The 21,347-nt window shown below is 34.5% G+C and overlaps 1 protein-coding gene across 3 annotated transcripts in view; it reads right to left on the bottom strand.

Moving 5' to 3' along the window:
* Positions 1-21,347, bottom strand: part of LOC150092739 (C2 domain-containing protein 5) — a 615,319-nt gene that overhangs the window by 227,196 nt on the left and 366,776 nt on the right. For all 3 annotated transcript variants that reach the window (XM_090414825.1, XM_090414826.1, XM_090414824.1), the window contains exons 20-21: positions 11,785-11,850; positions 4,138-4,233 (exon numbers count right to left, since the gene is read on the bottom strand). In XM_090414825.1, coding sequence (XP_090270951.1) covers positions 4,138-4,233; positions 11,785-11,850 — 162 coding nt within the window. The remainder of the gene's footprint in view (positions 1-4,137; positions 4,234-11,784; positions 11,851-21,347) is intronic.

The following is a 21,347-nucleotide window of genomic DNA, read 5'->3' as shown; positions in this document are numbered from 1 at the left end:
TTAGCCAACCTGAGGGGAGGAAAATTATGATAGACAGCTGATTTCAATATCAGCTTCCTGATCAGACAGATATCCAATAACATACACTGGAATAAATTGATGCCATCCTCTTAGAACTATAAATTAAATGAATAATATACAGTATTTCTTTAATTTGCAGTTTAAGTGAAAGTTAAAAATTTGCCTGAACAGCAGCTCATTTGGTGTTTGCAAGTCTTATCTGAATGGATAAATTATAAATTTTTGAGATTAATTCTAAAAACTGAAATTTTCACAGACTGTTTACAATATTCATTATAAAGATTTCAGGTATGCAATATTAATTTAAACTAATGTAGCCCTTTGAAATTTAAATGTTAATCCTAGATTTTGACAATTTCGTGCTTTTCTAATTCTTTCTGTCTCCTGTTATTGTTGCCTTTTTTACTTTTTCATGCTATCATTTTGTGTGGTTTACGAGGGTGGTCTGAAAAGTTCTCAGCCTCGACCATAGATGGCAACACTATCAGCAAGATTTTGTTTTCTAAGTTGGTACATCTGTCATCATAAGCATCCATGTGAAATTGCTAGTTATTCTATCAAGTAGTTTGTTTTATAAAGCTGCCTGAAGCAAAAGTGTTGTCTGTATCCCTCGAAATGGATAAAATCGTGTGGTTATAAAATTCTTTGTAACAGAAGGTTTAACGCCAAAAGAAATTCATTCGAAGTTCATAAAAGTTTACGGGCACTCTCCTCCTTCGTTTTTGACAATTAAGAAATTGGCTGCCAATTTTAAATGTGGCCGTGCTAGCTTTGAAGATGATCCACGTGAAGGACGTCCAAGAAGTGTAACAACCAGAAATCATTGATCAAGTGCACGATATGGTATTGGATGACTGGCGAGTCAACGTGCGTGAAACTGCTGAGACTATAGGCATTTCAAAAGAACGTGTAGGATATATTTTGTATGAAGAACTGCAAATGAAAAAACTTTGTGCAAGATGGGTGCCTCGCTTGCTCACAGTAGATCAAAAACACGCTCGCATAAAAATCTCTGAACAGTGCTTGCAGCATTTTAACAAGAATAAAACTGATTTTGCACATTGATTTATTACTGTGGATGAGACTTGGATTCACCATTATACACCAGAATCCAAACAGCAGTTTAAAAGTGGCCAGAAGCCAGTTGTGGTTGTTCAGCGCCAAAGAAGATAAAGTTGATTCCAACAGCAAGGAAAGGACATGGCATCGGTGTTTTGTGATGCTAAAGGCATTTTTTTATTAATTATCTTGAAAAGGGTAAAACAATAACCGGGGGAATATTATTCTGATCTTTTAACCAGACTAGATAAAAAAATTCGTGAGAAAAGACACGGTTTGCAAAAGAAAAAAATCATCTTTTATCAGGACAATGCACCTGCCCACAAAGGTGTTTTGGCAATGGGAAAATTAAGGGATCTGCACTATGAATTGTTGGCACATCCACCCTATTCCACAGATTTGGCTCCCTCTGACTTCTATCTCTTCCCAAAACTAAAACTATTCTTCGCTGGTCAGCATTTTTCTTTGAATCAAGAGGTGATTGCAGCTGTAGAGGGGTATTTTGCAGATCTTACTGAGAACCACAGGGATGGGATAATGGCGCTGGAGCATCGCTGGAATAAATGTATTAGTCTGTATTATTAAAGGGAGATTATGTTGAAAAATAAAAATAATTTTGAAATTATAAATTTGTTTTTTTTTTTCATTGTTAGGCCAAGAACTTTTCAGACCTCCCTCGTAGAACTGCTGAGAAAGTGGATGGAAGGAATGAAGACTGAGCTGAGGAGAGTGAATGAAGATATTAAGGATATATAGGTTGGCTAATGTAAGAGAAATGAGAATAGGTTTAAGGGGATAGAGAATGGGCGAGACAGTGGAAAAGAGGAAATTACAGAAAGCTGAGAATGTGTGGAAGCAAGAGATAGACAGATGACAGGGAAGAGGAAGAATGAGAGAGAAATGAGTGAGAGAGAGAGAGAGAGAGAGAGAGAGAGAGAGACTGGAAGCCATAAGTCAGGGATGTCAGTGAGAGAAGGTTGAATAATCTGTTCAGAGTGACATGTATGAAGATTCAATGATTTGGAGTGTGTAGAATAAAGTGCCACAGTAGAGTGGAAAAACTTCTAACAACTATCTATAATCCAGAGTATTTTAATAATAAAGTGTGACTTCTTTTGGCTACTCGTATATGAAAATATGACTTCTACATTACTTGAACCTTAGTATCACCTCTGAGTCTGGCTCCCACTAATGAGACCTCAATAAAGGTTGAACCTGGTCTAGGTAGTGACCTTTCTCATAATGCATTTCTGCAAGGATATGTGCTTTGCATTATGTGATACTAAGGTAAGTGATGTGAAGTCATTAGCTTCTATATACAAGTTGCCCCAGTCCTGAAAATACTTCAGGTGCAAACTTTGTTTGCTTACACTTGGATAAGGATTAAACCAAGTATATAATTTCTTGGTATCTTTAATTTATGGTATAACCAAGTGGAAAATCTTCCAACATGTTACTGTATATATAATGAGGGATTCCAATGTAACTCATGTACTCTACTGTTTCTTTTATTTAAATTCTTTATTGTTGTTGATGATGATGATGTCTTTCAATACATATATTTCATCTTATTGAAATATATAGATATTTCAATAAGATGAAATATATAGATATTTCAATAAGATGAAATACCTGTATAATTTTTTTTTACTATGGTAAACTTGTGATTCTTTAATAATGGATATCCCTCAGGTTTTGTTATACATGGTGAAAAAAAATTTTATATATATATATATATTCTTCATACTGGAATTTCCCATTTTAATATAAATGCAATTATAACTATATTCAAAGCTTGACAAACCATGCAAACCCCCCCCCTCCAAAGAAAAAGTACTCACCAAAGACCTCAATGATATCATTTTTTAATGTTACATTTCAATAAGTCAATAGGAGTTTAGTGAAGTGATTAATGGTGCTATATCATGGTTGGAGAAGATTTGTGTGAGAACCATTTGAAGAAGGAAATCAATATATAATAAAAATGGGAAGAATTGTAAAAGTATTACTGTATTTTCTGGTGTATAAGATGCTCCTATGTATAAGATGCACCCAAGAAATTTAATACAATTTTCTGGAAAAAACCTCACAGGCTACTTTGACTGCATGTGTATGAATCATTTTTGTTGAAATGGCAATGCCATTTTGCTGATTTTCTTGCACCCATTTCAAAACTTCGGTCTCTAGTTCTGGCCGCTTTGCAATTTTTCCACATTCTGCACGCTTTTCATTACACAAATTGTACAAAATCTCCTTCTGACCATGCCAAGTTCTAATCATTTTTTCTGTAGGCGGAGGCCCAAAATGTTTTTCAGCTTCCCTATTCCGTGTTCTTCCGCATATTTTACAACCTGCAATTTGTAACTTGAAGTATATGAATGTCGCCTGTTTTTTTCCATCACTAAAATCTACGGGGAAATATCAAACTGAACAAAAATATCTCAATACTGATAAACATTGGTAACTGATTACTTGGATAAGATATTATGAAACTAGAATAGGGACTCCACGTTCTTAGCCAATGACGCACTAGAAGTCACGTGAAGGTCACGCATCAATTTGATTGCACCATTAACTGCCTACAAAGATCTTGGAACATAAAAGGGAGTGTGTATGACTTTGAAAAGAGGAAACAACCTTTACCTTCATTATATAAGACACACCCAATTTTTAAGATGAATTTTTAAGGTAAAAAAGTGAGTCTTATATACCAGAAAATATGGTAATTTTACAACAAAAAAAAATTATTATATTCATTTTTTTACTTCTATGTTAATGATCCTTAATATAACATATTTTTATGTGTTTCTCGAAAGTAAAAAGATTTTGTTCCGAAAGTTATTTTTTTCTTATTAAATAAAAATACTCAGTTTTGTCCAGTCTGCAGCTACTTACAGCCAGCAAAATATACTCCACACATGCGAGTGAGTGTTGGAAACAAACTGTGGTCTTGCAGTAAGGTGATTGACTATTGAATTAGAAAACATAGAAAGATAAAAGTACACACACATATTTTACCCTCTCTCTCCACTTTAAGCATATAACATTAGTACGTACAGTAACGGGAAGCCTGATATTGTAGAACTCCTTGTTCTTTTGCACGGTCTCTTGAATTAGTTTTTGGATTTCTAAAAGCCTAGAATTTTCTGTGCCCTATTGATAAAGAAAAAAGTTTTATATGTAAATGAATAAATTTTAAAATACAAGCAAATATACGCATTTTTTATTCATGAATTAAAAATCAAACAGAAAAAATATAAATTTTTACTATCTAAGTAGTTTGGAAAGAGAGATAAAGAGAATTAGAATTTCCACAGGCACTCACTATCTTTTATGAACTCTACAAAGATCAGCAAAGGTAGTCGTTACAGAGTTGGTAAAGGATGATTCACATCAAAAACTGTGTTCAAATCCAAGCATTCAACAAAAAGAGGAATTTCAATATCCATAAATCATAAAAATATCCATATTTTTATGATCACATATGAAAATGAAAAAGATATATGAATGTAAAAATTGCAAAATATTTAAAAATAACAGGTGTAATTAATTCTATATTTAAACCAAACCTAGTTCAAAAACAAAACAGACTAAAAGTATACAATACATAGCCTTGCCAGTCTTATTATATGGAAGTGGAATCTGGACAATAAAACAAAAAGATTTTATGAAAGAATTAAACCAAGAATCAGTAATAGAAAAAATTAAAAAAACTGCAAAGTATACCCTATTTGATAACAAAAGAAACGAAGATATTATGAAAGAATTAAACCAAGAACCAGTAATAGAAAAAATTAAAAAATATAAACATAAATGGATGGAACACGTTCAAAGAATGAAAATAGAAAGATTACCAAAACAAGCTTTAAAGTACAAGCCATTAGGAAAAAGAAAACCAGGACGTCCCTTTAAATGATTCAAAGATGACTTCTAAGGTTGGAACAGGCCACACTAGGCCTAAATCCTTGATATGCATGATGATGATTATAAATCTTTTAATAGCACAAAATGCTGATTATACATATAATCAACATTTCATGCTATTAAGATTTTCTAATTTACCTGCTATTAATATTGCATTCCATGAATTATACAGAAAGCATAAAATCAATTACTAAAATGAGCAACATTCTAATTCTCAAAACTCAGCACATATGCAGATACAATAGTTAAGTGTTACTGTTTGTCAAAATTTTTTTTTTTTTACTTAAATTTTCATGAATGCAGAAAATGCTGAATGGTTAATGTTTTTTTGAATGAGAAAGTATCCAGTGGAAATTAAGGTCAAATAATAAAAAAAAAAACTTGTATGTGAGATAAAGTCATGATCATGAAGGCTGTTAAGTTCAGAAAGGATCTGATTAATTAACTACGATTTTTGTGCATGTGTTTATATACGAGAGCTGGTGTAAAAGCTGACACTGTATAGTGACAGCGTTTATTCTAACCAATTCAAAGACAGTAATCTGTACTGTCTAGTATGGAAAATAAGATGGGGGAGGAGCTTTGTCTCAAGGTGACATACAATTTGATTTTAGCCATTTTTGTGAAGTGCAAAGTGTGTTGTATGCATTCATCAGATTATGTGGATACGTGGATTTTTAAAGCAGATGGAATAAGTGCACAATGACTAGATGTATCGGTGGCTGAAGTTATATACTAGCTAATAGCTAGAAAACAATTATCAGAATGAGTGTTATTAATGTGAAAGTGCAGTGAGCAGGAAGAAAGTTGCAAAAAAATAGAGAATAAATTAATAAAAATAGTGAGTGAAAGTGATTTGCTTGTTTGTTTTGAGATTTAATGGTGCAAGGACTATGGTCCTGCTGTGCCAGAACATGTAATAAATAAGCAGCAGATATACATCTAAAAACTATGTATAAAACTCAAAATAATAACAATAATCATAAATGAAACATTTCTTAAAAGAATACTAGCTAATAAATAAGTAAAATATCAATGTAGAAGAACAAATGTAAAAGATGCACATAAAGTTCAGGGCCTTGTATCAAAGATTGCAAATACAATTCAAAAGATAATTGCAATGCTGAAACGAATATTCACATGTAAAGATTTTTTTTTTTTTTTTTACAAGGCCTTGATAAGTCCTCACTTTAACTATTGTGTGCAGGTCTGGTCTCTGCTGTGATTCTGATATAGTGAAGAGAGTGCAAAGGAGAGTGTTAAAAATGATATCAGGATTGAGGAATACTGATTAGGAAGACAGATTGAGAATTTGTAGACTGCAGACATTAGCAAACAGGAGAAAGAGGGGAGGTGATATAATTGAGACTTACAAACTTCTGAAAGGGTCATACAGGATTTCAGTTGGTGGAATTTTTCAATTTATGGCGGGTGGGGAAAGGACAAGAGGGCATCCTTGGAAGCTGAGAATGAATGCTGCGAAGAAGGGATGAGGGCTAGATTTTCTTTCATTGAGTGGTGCATGACTGGAATGGATTGCCATTGGATGTTGTAAGTGCAAGTGTGAATGAATTCAAGAATAAGCATGAAAGCTGCTGCATATAGTATTCACATGGCCTATCTCAATGCGTCTCTGACTCCCTGGAGGTCTCTCTTAATAATAATAATATTTGGAATGTTACTACTTTGAATGTCAGGAGTATCCATCACAAATATCAAGCTCTAGACAAAACCCTAATAGATAAACATATCAAATTAGAAGTAATAACATAGAAAAAACAAAATAGTTCAGATGAAACAGATATTACATCTATATCCACAATGGAGTCAAAAACAAAGAAAGAGCAAAAGCAGGAATAATGAATTTTATTCACAAATCAATTTTTAAAAAATTCACACATTACAAATACTGAAGCGAGAGAACGCTAGTGTAATAACGTAATGGTCTGCGCCATTTGTTATACATATATATACATTCTATATTCTATTACCCTGCTTTGTCTTTGCTTTCCTTTTACTTAATTATCGTGAATTGTCAACTGCCTTTACTATCAGCTGCCTTCATATATCTATCTGTACTATATCTTGATCCTCATGCTCTATAGTCTAACAAATTTATTTGTTTAACGACTGCACCAGTTAGATTATATATGGAGTGTGAGATCATAAGATCTTAAACCAAAGACAAAGGAGATATTGTTTGCATTCCTCACTTATATTATTCTTAACTTAAACTAGTAGTGGCTTAAATATAAATCATATAAACTTCTATCTTATGCAGATTTGAATTTTTTAGGATAGTACATTGACAGAATCAGTTCAATGTGTTGTTCACATCATCATAATGCTAATTATGGATATAGACCATTGTTCTGTTCTGATCTTATTATCCATCTAATATCCTTTTTTGAGGTCTACTCAGCCGTCTCTTTCCAATTGGCTTATATTTTAGTATTTACTTATGATATAGGGTGTTCGTCATTCGGGTCATTCGGTTTACACGTTTACCCATTTCTGTTTATAAATGTTTAGTTTTTCTTCTATTGTTTTTGTTTTTAGTTCTTTTAAAATATCTTTGTTCCTTTTTTGGTCCAATAATGTGTATTTTGCAGTTCTCATAAATCTCATTTCACTTGTTTTTATTCTTTGTTTATTGTCCAAATTTCACTGCCATATAATAATGTAGGCACTGCTAAAGTATTGTATATTTTCAAGCGAGTTTCTTTTTGTACTATATTTGGATTAAGTGTTCTATGTATCAGGCTTATAATTTATAAAAATTTTGAAGTTTTTAATTTTAGGTCTTTTTCTCCTTCATATGATATTTCACATCAAAGATAACTGAAAGTATTTATCTGTTCTATTATTTTATTATTAATAACTATTTTACTTCTAACTGGAATTTGTCAACAAAATGCCATTGTTTTTGTTTTATCTATGGATATTTTCATTACAAACTGTTCTATTATAACGTTTAAACTGTATATTGCTCTTGTAAATTGTCTCCTTATCTGATATTATTACCTGATCATCTGCAAATAATAACATATTTATTTTGTTATTCCAGGAAATTTCTATATCTGGATTGTTTAAGGTGTTCTACTGTATTAATATTTCATTAATATAAATATTGAAAAGTGGTGAAGACAGAGGAAGATGAGTTTCTAAATTAAATTCTCTTCTTTTTTTTTCTATAAGTAGTTTTAAACAAAAAGCTGCATCCATTGTAGAGTGTCCTTTTCTAAATCCATTTTGACATTCTAATAATATTTTTTCATTGTATATTTTTAATTTTTCATTAAGTATTCTACTATATATTTTGTAGTATATATTCAATAGACTAATACCTCTGTAATTAGCAGGTTTTGTTTTATCCCCATTTTTAAATATAGGTATTGCTATACTTGTATTCCATTCTATTCATATGCATCCATTTGTATATATTTAAAAATTTTAATCTCTGATGAAATTTTTTTTCCCCAGCAAATTTATATAGTTTGGAGTTTATCCCATCTTCTGCTGATTTGTCATTTTTTATTTTATTCAGATTGTCCTTTAATTCTTTCATCATTATTATATCATTTAAAGCATTTTGTAAGTTATTGGTGTAATTTTTTTTTTATGTTAGTATTATCTGTCCAAAGATCTGCGAAGTAATCCAAGAATTCGTTTACATCTATTTCGCAATTTATATTTGCAGTTTCATTTATATCTGCATTCATGTGTATTAGTATTTTAATACATATTGGGTCTTATTTTGTATATGTCATTTTCTAGATACGATACAAATTTTTTCCAGGTTTCTATGTGTCTCTTTCTGGTTTCTCTTTTGGCTATTGCTCATCTTTTTTTATATTCAATTTCATCTTGTTTTTTGCTATTTAACCATCTTTTAAAGGCCAGATTTTTATTTTTAATTAGTGTTTTTATTTCATTGTTCCATATATGTAATTTTTTATTTGTATGATATTTTTTGTGTATTCCTAGACTTTCATATGTTGCTGATGTAACAATTTCTTTTATATTATTCCACTCTTTCTTGATGTCTTCATTTTCTTGTATTTTTTCTAAGTACAGTCATCCCTCGACTTACGTCCGTCCGAAGATACGTCCGTGATCCCATAAGGGAATAAATAACATTTTCGGCTATACTTTCGAACAAGATGCAAGCGAGCTTAAGGTAAAGCATGCACGGTGGCAACCTCCCTCGGCAGTCGGCACGTGTCTTCAACAGTTCCTCTGTTGATTTTGTGTTTGAGAAATAGGTTATTTGTGTCCTTTCTTTTAGGCTTGCACGGTGATCCAAATACATTTTTGAAAATTATGGGGACAACTACTGTGTTTGAATAAAAACTTTAGTTTAATATAACTAAAATCTACAATTCGATGTTTCGACCTTTATGTCAAGGTCAACTTCTGGAGCATACAAATATACACAGGAAACAAGCTATACTACAATCAAACTGGTTCGTTAAAGACACTGACCAACCGTTACTACAATTGTTGGCCTGACCTCTGGTGGAAAAAGAAACGTCGAATTGTAGATTTTAGTTATTTTAAACTAAAGTTTTTATTCAAACACGGTAGTTGTCTCCATAATTTTCAAAAATGCAGGTTATTTGTGTATTTATCGTTAAATATTTCATGATGTTTTGTGCAACATGGCCCCTACACGCCCAATCAAACAACCTAGTGAAGAATCACAGAAAAAGAGGAGAGCAATTGATCTTGAAACGAAGTTGCAAGTTATAAAGGAAAATGAAGCTGGTAAGCCCATCTGTGATCGCACATGACTCCCATTCTACAGTGATGACCATTTTGAAAAATAAGGATAAAATCGGAGGCTGTGAAAGGATCTACTTCCATTAAATCGATGATAGTAATGAAGCAAAGACAAGGTCCTATCGGTGATATGGAAAAGCTACTTGCATCATGGATAGAGGACCTGAACCAAAAGCGCATGCTCCCTAGTACTGTGACCATTACTGGTTCAACCGCTCATAACTTGCTCGTAACCGCTAAGGCACTAAGTCTCTTCAACATGTTGAAGGAGAAAGTAGGACCCCATTATGACTACGAATTCGACGCTTCTTCCAGCTGGTTCATGAGATTCAAGCAGCATTTTGCATTGCATAATGCGAAAATATATTGGAATCTGCAAGTGCTTAGAAGGCTGCCAAGGAGCTTGTGGAAAAAATTGGATAAAATTATTACAGAGGAAAATTATTTGCCACAGCAAATATTTAATATGGATGAGACGTCCTTGTTTCAGAAAAAAATGCCCGAGCAGACATTCCACAAAAAGCTAAAATCTGTACTTAATTTTCATCATCATCATCAAATTCCTGCCATGTATATAGTTAAATAGGATATAATTTTGATGTAGGTTATTTTTTTCTCACTAGAGGTCAGGTCAGTAGCATAATGGTTGATCAAATTAATATCACTTTGGCATATTGTTTGAATTGTAATGTAGCTTGTCTCTGTGTGTGTGTGTGTATATATACAGTAGTCTCCCCCTATCGGCAGGGGATATGTTCCAAGAACCCTTGCAGATACCTGAAACCCACAGATAGTACAGAACCCTATATATACTATAGTTTTTTCCCATACATACATACATACATACCAGTGATAAAGTTTACTTTATAAATTAGGCACAGTAAGAGATTAAAAACAATAACTAATATTAAAACAGAACGATTATAACAACATACTGTAATAAAAGTTATCTGAACGTGAATGGAATCTTAGCAAGCACAGTGTACATTTTTTTTATTATTTATTTATTTATTATTTTTATTATTTATTTTTTATGAAGAAGAGAACCTTTACCTTTTCACTTAAAAGGAAACACTTTACGGCTTCTCTTTGGCATATCCGAATTGACAGCATCACAACTCTTGCACTTTGGGACCATTTTTAAGTAAAATAAGAGTTACTTGAACACAAGCACTGCGATTCCATGACAGTTGATCTGATAACAGAGAACTTCTCAGAATGACACTCAATTTAAAACTTGTGAATTGTTTATTTCTGGAATTTTCCATTTAATATTTTTGGATGGCTACTAAGTGACTAATGGACAGGTATCGTATATGGTACAGTGTGGATATGCTGGAGAAAGGGACAATTCATGTCCTGGGTGGGATGGCACGAGATTTCATCATGTTACTTAAAATGACAGGCAATTTAAAATTTATAAATTGCTTATTTTTGGAATTTTCCATTTAATATTTTCGGACTGCAGATAAATGAAACTGTGGAAAGTGAACCCTGCGGATAAGGGGGGACTACAGTGTGTGTATACACACACACACACACATATACTCTCCAGATGATGATCTTAATATGAAGTTGAAACATCAGGGAAATGAAGTAATTATTCTTAATTATTTCAATTCATTATTTGTAGTAGTCTCCACAATTTAACAAAATGAATGCTATCACTAGGTAACATTCAAAGAAAGGATACACTTTCTACTGATTTTTGTCAGTTTGTCCTTAACCAAGCTAATACTACTATCTCTAGTATATGCCATTTCTTCTCTGTAACTGCTACAACATGGGAGGACAAATTGCAAAAAACAGGAAAATGTATAAGACTGAAAAAATAATTCTTTTAACAAATCAACTACTACATATCATCTCAAAGTTTAAGATACTGATTTCAGTTTATCTTTAATTAATGAAAAACAAAATTTCCACTTTAATCATTCAGATTAAAATATGAAATAAACATGTATAACTAAAATGGGAAATTTTCAAATTGTACAATACCTTTCCACATGCAACCTTTGGAATAGCTGCTGAAGGAAGTGCAGAAAGGAATGCTCCAGTACCTGTCTAAAAATAATATTTACAATGAATTACAAAGTATGAAACTTTATCTGCAAATTACAATATATGTCTAATAACATAAAAAAAAAAAAAAAGTGGAAAAAAGCAAAAGAGAACTTGGATGTTAAAGAAGATACAGATAAGTAGAGATAAGATGTTCTTACCCTTCTTTATAAAGCTTTGATATACCGCATTCAGACTACCATAAACAGACATTGTGACTGGCGTCACAATGAGAAGTGCAAGTGCTGGAAATGCTCCAGGGGTGAGTAACAAAAATGGTGAGCAGTCTGTACAGTGCTCCCTGTTAGGATACTCTGACAGTTTGTAATTGAAAGGCATACTAAATGATTTTTTGAAAAAAGCAGATGTTGAAAAAAATGTTTAATAACAGAAAGTAAGAGACAGAGAGAGAGAGAATAACAAGTCAACTCTGGATGTTATGTAGGAGTGAGGTTAGCAACTGATTAAAGACTAGATATTTTTGCTTGGAGAGTGGTGAATGAGTGGAAAGGTTGCCAGATGTAGTCATTAGTGCTTTGTCACATTTAAGTTTAATCCTTTCCATACAAGGACCTCAATGTGGATGTCACAGAAAGCCTTCATATTCTCAGCAATGATGCTAATGTTGAAGCCATTATGTTTAAGTTTCTTATTTTAGAAGGGAGTTATTTTAAAATGCTTGTCAGAGCATTAATGAAACTTCTTATAATGCTTAATAACAAAACAGAATTTATTTTAAGCAAATGAAGAAACTTTTATATATTATTCAAACAATGATGCAAATGGATCAATTGCCACTGGAGTGGAGTATTACTGCAGAATAGATCATATCCTCTGGAAATTTTAAAAAACTTTTATAACAAGCAATTCCTTACCTCTGGATTGTGAAAGAACCACAAAAATTTGTGTAATTTAAAAAGCACACTCAATGTTTTATAAAGATATCACACTTTAAGAAGTGTAAATTTTTATGTTTGATTGGCCATGGAACCCTATGGTGGGCAGAAACTTTCTCTACTCAGCATTATTATTATACAGACACCTCCATACAGTCCAAAGACTCATAAAAGGAGACCCAATCAATCCACAGAACCTATCATAACTCTCCTTGAACCCATGAACAGAAAAAAGCACTCACAATGTGGTTGACAGAAGGGGATATAATAACAAGAATAGAAGTCGCTGGGTATAGCATTTTTCGTCAGGATAGGAGGGGAAAGTGTGATGGTGGGGTACTGCTTATGATAAGTGATGACCTATGTCCTATAAGAGTGGAGGCTTTGGAAGGAAGTGAGACAAATGATTTTGAGAGCATATGGTGTGAGGTAGAGGTAGGCAAGACAGGATATTTAGTGGGGTGTTGCTACAGACCCAGGAGCACGGAGGATGGGGACCAGGAGATGTTTAGACAGCTAAGTTTGGCAAGTGCAAGAAGAATGATTGTTATGGGGGATTTTAACCACAATAGTATAAATTGGAGAGAGGAAGATGCATGTAGCAATAGTGGAATGGAATTTCTAGAATTCTTGAGGGACAAATGTCTTAGGCAACATGTAACAGAGGGAACAAGAGGTTCAAGAGTTTTAGATTTGGTTACAGCATCAGAAGAGTTGATAATAACTGAGATGACATCTCTCCCACCAGTTGGAGAGAGTGACCATATGGTTTTGACTTGGAAAATGAATAGACATGCAGGAGTATCAAAGAGACGGGACTTATGTGGAATTATAATGCAGGTGATTATAATAGTCTTAGACGTCAACTTCGGGAAGTTTTATGGTGGGAGGAATTGGAAGGCTGGGATATCATTAGTGCGTGGGAAATTGTGAAAGAATATTTGTTAGCAGCAATGGTAAGTTGTATACCACGAGTGAAGAAGAGGACACAATTTGGAGTAAAGTGGATGACAAACAATATTAAACAGGAATTGCATGTGAAAAAGAGGCTATGGAAGAGATATAAGGAGACAGGTGAAGAGATGCATGAGGAATATAAGACACAGGCCAGAAGAGTGACTAGTGTGGTAAGGAAAGCGAAACTGGAATATGAGAGGAGATTGGCCCTAAGATCCAAAGAAAATCCTAGGGAATTTTTTAGCTATGTGGCCAGTAGGAGGAGAAATGACTGTGGAAGAATGATATTGTGGGATAAAAATGGGAATAGAGTGACTGATGCAGAGGACATAGTGGAATTGTTCAATGAACACTTTATTGGAGTATTTCATCCTAGAGGAGTCAGTTTTAATGCTAGAGGGATAGGACTGGTTCGAGGTCTGGAAGTACAGGAGGAGAGTGTGTTTCAGATACTGAGTACTCTGGATGTCAGTAAAGCTGTGGGACTGGATGGTATTTCACCACGAGTTTTGAGAGAATGTGCTAGGGAATTGACAGTGCCTTTAACGTGGCTTTTCAATGAAAGTCTGGCTTTGGCAAAGGTGCCCAGGGAATGGAAGGAAGGTAAGATAGTGCCATTGCATAAGGGTGGTAACAGACTGGAAGTGTCTAATTATAGGCCAGTCTGTGTATCATCAGTAGTTGTTAAGATCTTGGAGAAAGTAGTGAGGGACTGTATACAGCACTGGACAGATGAGGGTAATGTTATCTGTGAGAGTCAACACGGATTTGTGAAAGGGCGCTCTTGTTTTAGCAATATGCTGGCCTTTTATAATAAAGTTACAAGAAAATTGGATGAGGGAAAGGCATATACTGCAATTTTCTTAGACTTAGCAAAGGCATTTGACAGGATGCCACATGATAGGCTGATATTTAAGTTGCAACACATGGGTCTGGATGTCAGATTGGTCAACTGGATTCAGGATTGGCTGTCTGATAAGTATCAGAGAGTTGTGTATGGTGAAGCAGTTTCAAGGAGATAGAAGGTTACAAGTGGGGTCCCACAGGGCTCAGTACTAGGACCTATATTGTTTAACCTTTATATCAATGACATTGCAAGGGGATATTCAGTTGTTTGCAGATGATGCGAAGCTGGGAAGGATTATTAGTAATAGTGCAGATTTGATAGCCCTGCAAGAGGATTTGAATAAGCTAGACATATGGGCAAATGAATGGGGTTGTCAGTTTAATGCAGCAAAATGTAAGGTCTTGAGGTTTGGGAAACATCGATGGGATGCTGCATACTCTATGGGAGGAGTTATACTGGAGGAAGTAGGGGAGACAAGAGATCTGGGGTTGATGATTGATAGAAACCTGAAGTTTAGGGGACATATTGCAAAGGTGGTGAAGGTAACACAGAGGATTGCTGCAATTATGAGAAGGACACTGACCTGCAGAGATAAAATGGTTATCATTCCGTTGTATAAGTCTCTGATCAGACCACACTTGGATTATTGTTCTCAGATTTGGTCCCCAGGATTTGAAGGGGATAAATTAACTGTGGAAAAGATACAAAGACGGATGACAAAGATGGTCTCAGGACTGTACAAGGATAGTTATGAGAATCGGCTGAGGGAATGTGGACTGCAGAGTTTGGCAGATAGAAGAAGGAGAGGTGATATGATCGAGACTTTTAAACTGTTGAGAGGTGGTTACAGGGTTGACACTGGGGAGTTCTTTCACTTGGTTGAACAGCGGGAAGGAGTGATGACAAGAGGCCATCCCTGGAAGTTACGAAAGGAAACTGTGAGCAAGAGGGTGAGGAGTGGTTTCTTTGCATGGAGGGTGGTTGAGCCGTGGAATGCATTGCCTGATAGAGTGGTGAGGGCGAGAACGCTCAATGAGTTTAAGGAGTGGTATGATAGATTTTGTGTTTCTTAAGGGGGAACCTCCCCTTGATGAGTCTTGACAGACTTTATGTTCTTAGGAAGGACCTCCCACGATGAGTGTTTTGACTCCATGGAGGCCTGAATAATAATAATAATAATAATAATAATAATAATAACTGACTCTTGCAACCCATCCCACTCATTCACCACTCTCCAAGAAAAAAATCTAGTCCTCACACCCCTACTGACGACACCGTTACTCAATTTTCAGGGATGACACCTTGTTCTGGTCCTGCTAGCCAAATGCAAAAACATTTCCCCTGCATATATAATATAAAATCCTTTAAGCAACTTAAACGTTTCTAGCATATCAACTCGTTTTCTCCTATTAACCAACTTCTCCAATCCACACACCTTCAATTTATCCTAATAGGGCACATTCCACATGTCACTCATCATGTTTGTCACTCGCCTCTGAATCCTCTCCACAGCTTACACATCCCCAAGAAACCTAGGGGACCAAACCTGAGCACAGTAATCCAGATGTGGGTGTATCAAGGCCTTATAAAGAGGAAATACAACTTCCTTATCTGTACTTGTTAACGTGTTCTTCACTAGCCAAGTAATCTTATGAGCTATCTTAGTGACCTTCGCAGTCCTCTAAACTTTAACTCTCTGGCTACCACCACTCCTAAAATCTCTAGCGTCATCTATTTCCTGGAGTACAGTGCCATCAATGTGATACACAGCTTGTAATCTATTTATTCCAAAATGCACAACTTTACATTTCTCGACATTAAACTGACACCCATGTTCTTTTGGTCATATTGACAGCCTATTTAAATCATCCTGTAAGCTCTGCACATTACCTTGATTAACTATTACTCTACCTAATTTCACATCATCAGCAAACAATTGAATATTTCCTTTCAGGTTATTTCAAATATCATTTAAATAAATTAAACAGCAATGGTCCGAGCACTGAACCTTGTGGCACACCACCAGTCAATTTGATTTCACCTCGATTCTGCCCCTCCATATACCATTTTTTGATATCTGTAAAGCAGCCACCGTCTTATCCACTTAACATTTTTTTAAAATTTTATTTTATTTTTTTTTTATCTTGAGCACTACTGGGAAGTACTGGAACAAACGAGGAAATCACATGAACTTTTAGATACCATAAAAAGAAGGAAAACTGCATATCTTGGTCACCTACTTCGTAATGAAAAATATAAGATACTTCAATTGATTATAAAAGGGAAGATAAATGGAAGAAGAGGACAAGGAAGACAAAGAAAATCTTGGCTGGCAGATATCAGACAGTGGACTGGCATGAACTCTGAGAGACTGCTCAGAATAGCTGAGAATCGCTCAAAATTTGCCAAGGTGGTCGCCAACCTCCGATAGGAGATGGCACTCAAAGAAGAAGATGTTGGGCACATATACAAGAGGTTGGCTGGTCAACCTATAGTACATTAGTACCATATATGGGTAATGGGTTGAAAGGAGAAACTTGTTTACATTTGATTTAAATGCCTGCATATTGTATTCCTTGGGAAATATGTCAGGGGGAAGACTTCCACAGTTTTCTGAATGAGGAGGAAAAGAAACTTGTTCTGTGGGTTTCGAGGTGTACTGTAAAAGGATGTTGGGCAGCAGCTGTACGTGTTCCAATGAGTTTAGTACAGGGCAGAGGAATTATTGATGCTGTTTCAGATCAACATTTCTCATGAAAGTATAGAATATACAGATTGCAGAGACAAAGCGTCTCTGTAACATGCATCATATGCATCCCCATTTGTTCTAATTTGCGTAACAGTGTTTAATGTGGTATTCTGTCAAATGCCTTTGCAAAACCAAGCAAAATCATCATGTGCCCATTTCCTTTATCCAACTCAGCTGTTACTCTATCATAAAAAGTTAGTAAATTACTAAAGGCATGACCACCTCTTCACAAAGCCATTTTAACCCTCATACAGTATGATATTTTTAATCTATCGATTATTGAATTCTCTTTTTTACCAATTTTTCTAATACTTTTACTATGATGCCTGAGATACTGATTGGTCTATAATTTGCTACTGTAGTCTTAGAATCTCCCTTATGCAAAGGAATAATTTTTCCCTCTTTCCACTCTCTTGGAACTCTACCAGAGCTGAGACTTAAGTTAAACAGCTTAGTCAAAGGCATTGTCAGTTCTCTTGCACATTCTTGCAAAACCCTAGCTGATGCCCATCTAATCCCACAGTTGTATTTACGTTGAAATTCTGCAAAATTGTAAGAACCTCCAATTCTTCCACCTATGAGAGTGTCTGTCTCATAGGTTAAAGCAATAACCTCACTAGGAAGTATATGCTTGCAAAGTGGTCACTCAGTAACTCAACTATTTTATCTGTTTCTGTCTCTTCATGGCTATCAACACTCATTAAGGTTAATCTTCCATAGTCATTCTTCCTCTTACTTGCCACATAACAAAAGAATGCTTTAGGATTTCATTTGGTCCACTTGGCTAAATTCTTCTCATAATCTGATTTTGCCTTCCTTGCTGTGCTGGTCACCTTTCTTGCCTGAGCCTTGTACTGCTCATGAGTTTGCTGGTCACCTTTCTCTTTATATACCCTCCACAGCATTTTCTTCTTCTTCTGTGGCTCGTGCTTAAGAATATTACGCATCCATCTAACTCATACCTGATTAACCCTCCTTACCCTAGGTATACAATTTAATACTGCTTCCTCTAGATGACCCATAACTATATTCCATGCACTACTAACATCCTTACCCTGCAGTGTTTTATGCCATGGTACAGTTTTAAGCTTTTTCTAAAGCATGTCATAATCACCTGCCTTGAAGTTCCACAAATACATGTTCTTTTAATCAGTGTACTAATTTGGTGATGCATGTCGTCCAAATCATCTGTAGAATTCCATGGCCTAAATCTCACAGCAGATTGCTTCAAATGAACAGCTACCCTCCCACCTGTCTCCTATTCTTTTTTGGTTTGCTATTTCTCTACTATCATCAATAGTACTCCTCCCCCATCCTATCTTCTTTATCTTCCCTGAAAATACTAAACTCTTCACATTCAATCCCTGTAACTACATCATATGCTCTCAGTCCAGTCTCACTAATGCCAATAACGTTTGGCGAGGTTGCATTAATCTATGCCAAAAACTCATTCCTCTTGTTCCTGATACTTCTACATTAGTATATAGAAACAGCAAAATACGTTTATTTCCGCACCCACGTTTACTTTCTGAAATGACTAACATATTTAATATTTTTGGTTGAGAGACTAAATTTCTCACCTGGTCATTCTCACACTCACTCATTTCATGGTTGCTTCACACAAACGCACTTGCTTCCATCCTAATTGCTTAAGTTTCCCTGAATTTGTACGTCATCATAATCAGTAAACAAAGCTCTCTCCAGACATCTAAAACCCAAACCATTCAGATGTAGTCCATCCACATTGTACAATCCTTCTTTCAGTCAAACAGAGACCACAGATACACAAATTCTACATCATCTCTTTTGCACAATCTATGTATAGACTCATTGGGTATCAATGTCCTCCTCCTCAGTTCGCCTCTATCATTGCATGGTAGGAGACTTACAATCTTCACCTTCTTGCTCTTCAGTTTTGCCTCTTCTAACAATTCCTTTACATCCTCCCCCATAGAATACTTCTCGTATCTCAAATCATGCAGTACAGAGGTTGGAGTTGGCTGTATGACTTTATATAAAATGTTAAGCATGTAATTCCTTTTTTTTTTTTTTTTATTTAAGAGAACACAGATAGCCATTTAGAAGAAAATGCAACTAGAAAGCCTGCAGAATCACTAAAACATGCTATCAGAAAGCATAAAATTCATTTTCATGTTTTTTGCATGGGGATATGTATAGACATTTAGAAAAAAATATTCAACTAGAAAACATACAGAAATAACTTCATGTTTTTATTTAGAGAAAGCATGAAATTACTTTCCATATATTTTCTAGCTGTTTTTTTTTCTATATGCATATTATCCATATCCCCTTCTGAGAAATATGGAATTGAACTTCATGCTTCCTAATAGAATATTTAAATCTGCATGCTTTCTAGTTGCATTTTCTTCTAAATGCTTATTCATATCTACTTGTAAAAAATAGAACTGACTGCATGTTTCACATTTTACACAAAACCATATAGCAATTTTTGTCCTCTATGCTGTGTAATACTACCTGAGTACAGAAAAATGCTGCTATCCATAGAATTCTATGGCTGATCAACAACACCTAAAGAAGTGCCGTTCTCAAAGTTTAATATCTTTACAAAGCATGCAAAGCGCCAAAAACTTTTGTGGTTCTTCCATACTCCAGAGGTAAAGAATTGTTATAATCACATATAATTACACTATTTGCAACAGTTTTCACAACCTGTGGATAAGGAGAGATATGACAAGGGTTGTGTGAATAATGGTTAGTGTGAGCATCCTAAAATGGGTCTTTGGATTCTATGGAAGATCTTGTATAATAACAGCTGACTCTCAATATAACAAACTCATAGGGACCACAGAAACAGTTGTCATAGTGGATAGTTTGCTACAGTGAATTTCTTTTGACGTAGAAAGCATCATTAATATTTGTGGAGCTTTCATCAGGACAGTAGTTTGTGAGCAAATTTATTATAGTGGTGTTTGTTATAGTAAGAAGCAACTGTAATGATGATGATTTGAATGCATCAGGCAATTTGATTGTACACAAATTTTTCTGTACATGTTATTTATTGCGCTACAAGGAATGTGCTGACTTGCTAAAGGTTGGACCAATAATTATATATATATGGGTGATAGCATATAATACAAAACTTGCCCTGTTAATTAATATGAATATTAGTGAACCATTTTAGGCAAGAATACTATTACAGCACTATTACAATATTACAATCTGATCTTTTCTAAAATTTAGCAAGGATGCTGCAAAATTAAGAATCCAAAAAGAAAAATTCACAGAGACAAGATTTCTCTGTGCTATCATGGAGTATCAAGTATGTTACTTTTTTTTTTTAATACTACAGGAATACCTCGATTATCGTGGTTATTGTTGCCACGAAAAATACCGCAATAATCGAATCCGGGATAATCGGAATAAATAATGCATGTAAAATGGGTGATCAGTGCCAAGGATTTTTCAAATCTATTAATTAAATTTTATATATCAAGTAAAAAAAGAAATATGTTAAACGTGTTAAGTAAAAAATGAAGGTTCATTAAGAAAAACAAGATTATTCTTTAATCTTTATTTATATATAAGAAGTACATACAGTACATACAATTATTCTTTCTTGGATAAAAATTGGTGTAGAGTTGTTTGGTGGAATTTTTTCATTCTTCATATAAAACTTGGTAGCAATGGATGGAATTTTCAATTTCCTGACGAACTTTCAGTGATCGCTTGAGATTAGGATCGCTGTTCAAGATTTTTTCTTTAAAATTTTCAGCAATTCTAAACATTTCGTCCATTTCTTTGATGGTAAATTCCTTCGGTGCCAAGTCAATTTGTTCGTCATTATCATCGATTGGAGCATCGTAAGCACGTTCTCTCTCAGGTTAATTAGGTCTTCATCAGCCAGCTCCTTATCATGTGACTGAAGCAAGTCCTGAATCACCTTTTTCAATTTCTTTTAGTCCTAGATCGAAGCCAAGCTCAGTTATGTCATTGATAACACAGGTTACTTCATTTTCAAATCCTTTAAAATCATTTGCACAATGAGGAATAATCTTTTGCCACGCTGCTC

This window comes from Typopeltis vanoorti, chromosome 25 (genome assembly GCF_054136105.1).
Source record: "Typopeltis vanoorti isolate ZY-2024b chromosome 25, IOZ_Tvanoo_1.0, whole genome shotgun sequence".
Classification (NCBI taxonomy): domain Eukaryota; kingdom Metazoa; phylum Arthropoda; class Arachnida; order Uropygi; family Thelyphonidae; genus Typopeltis; species Typopeltis vanoorti.
Note: the sequence above shows the minus strand (reverse complement) of the source record. Positions and strands in the feature narration are given on the sequence as shown.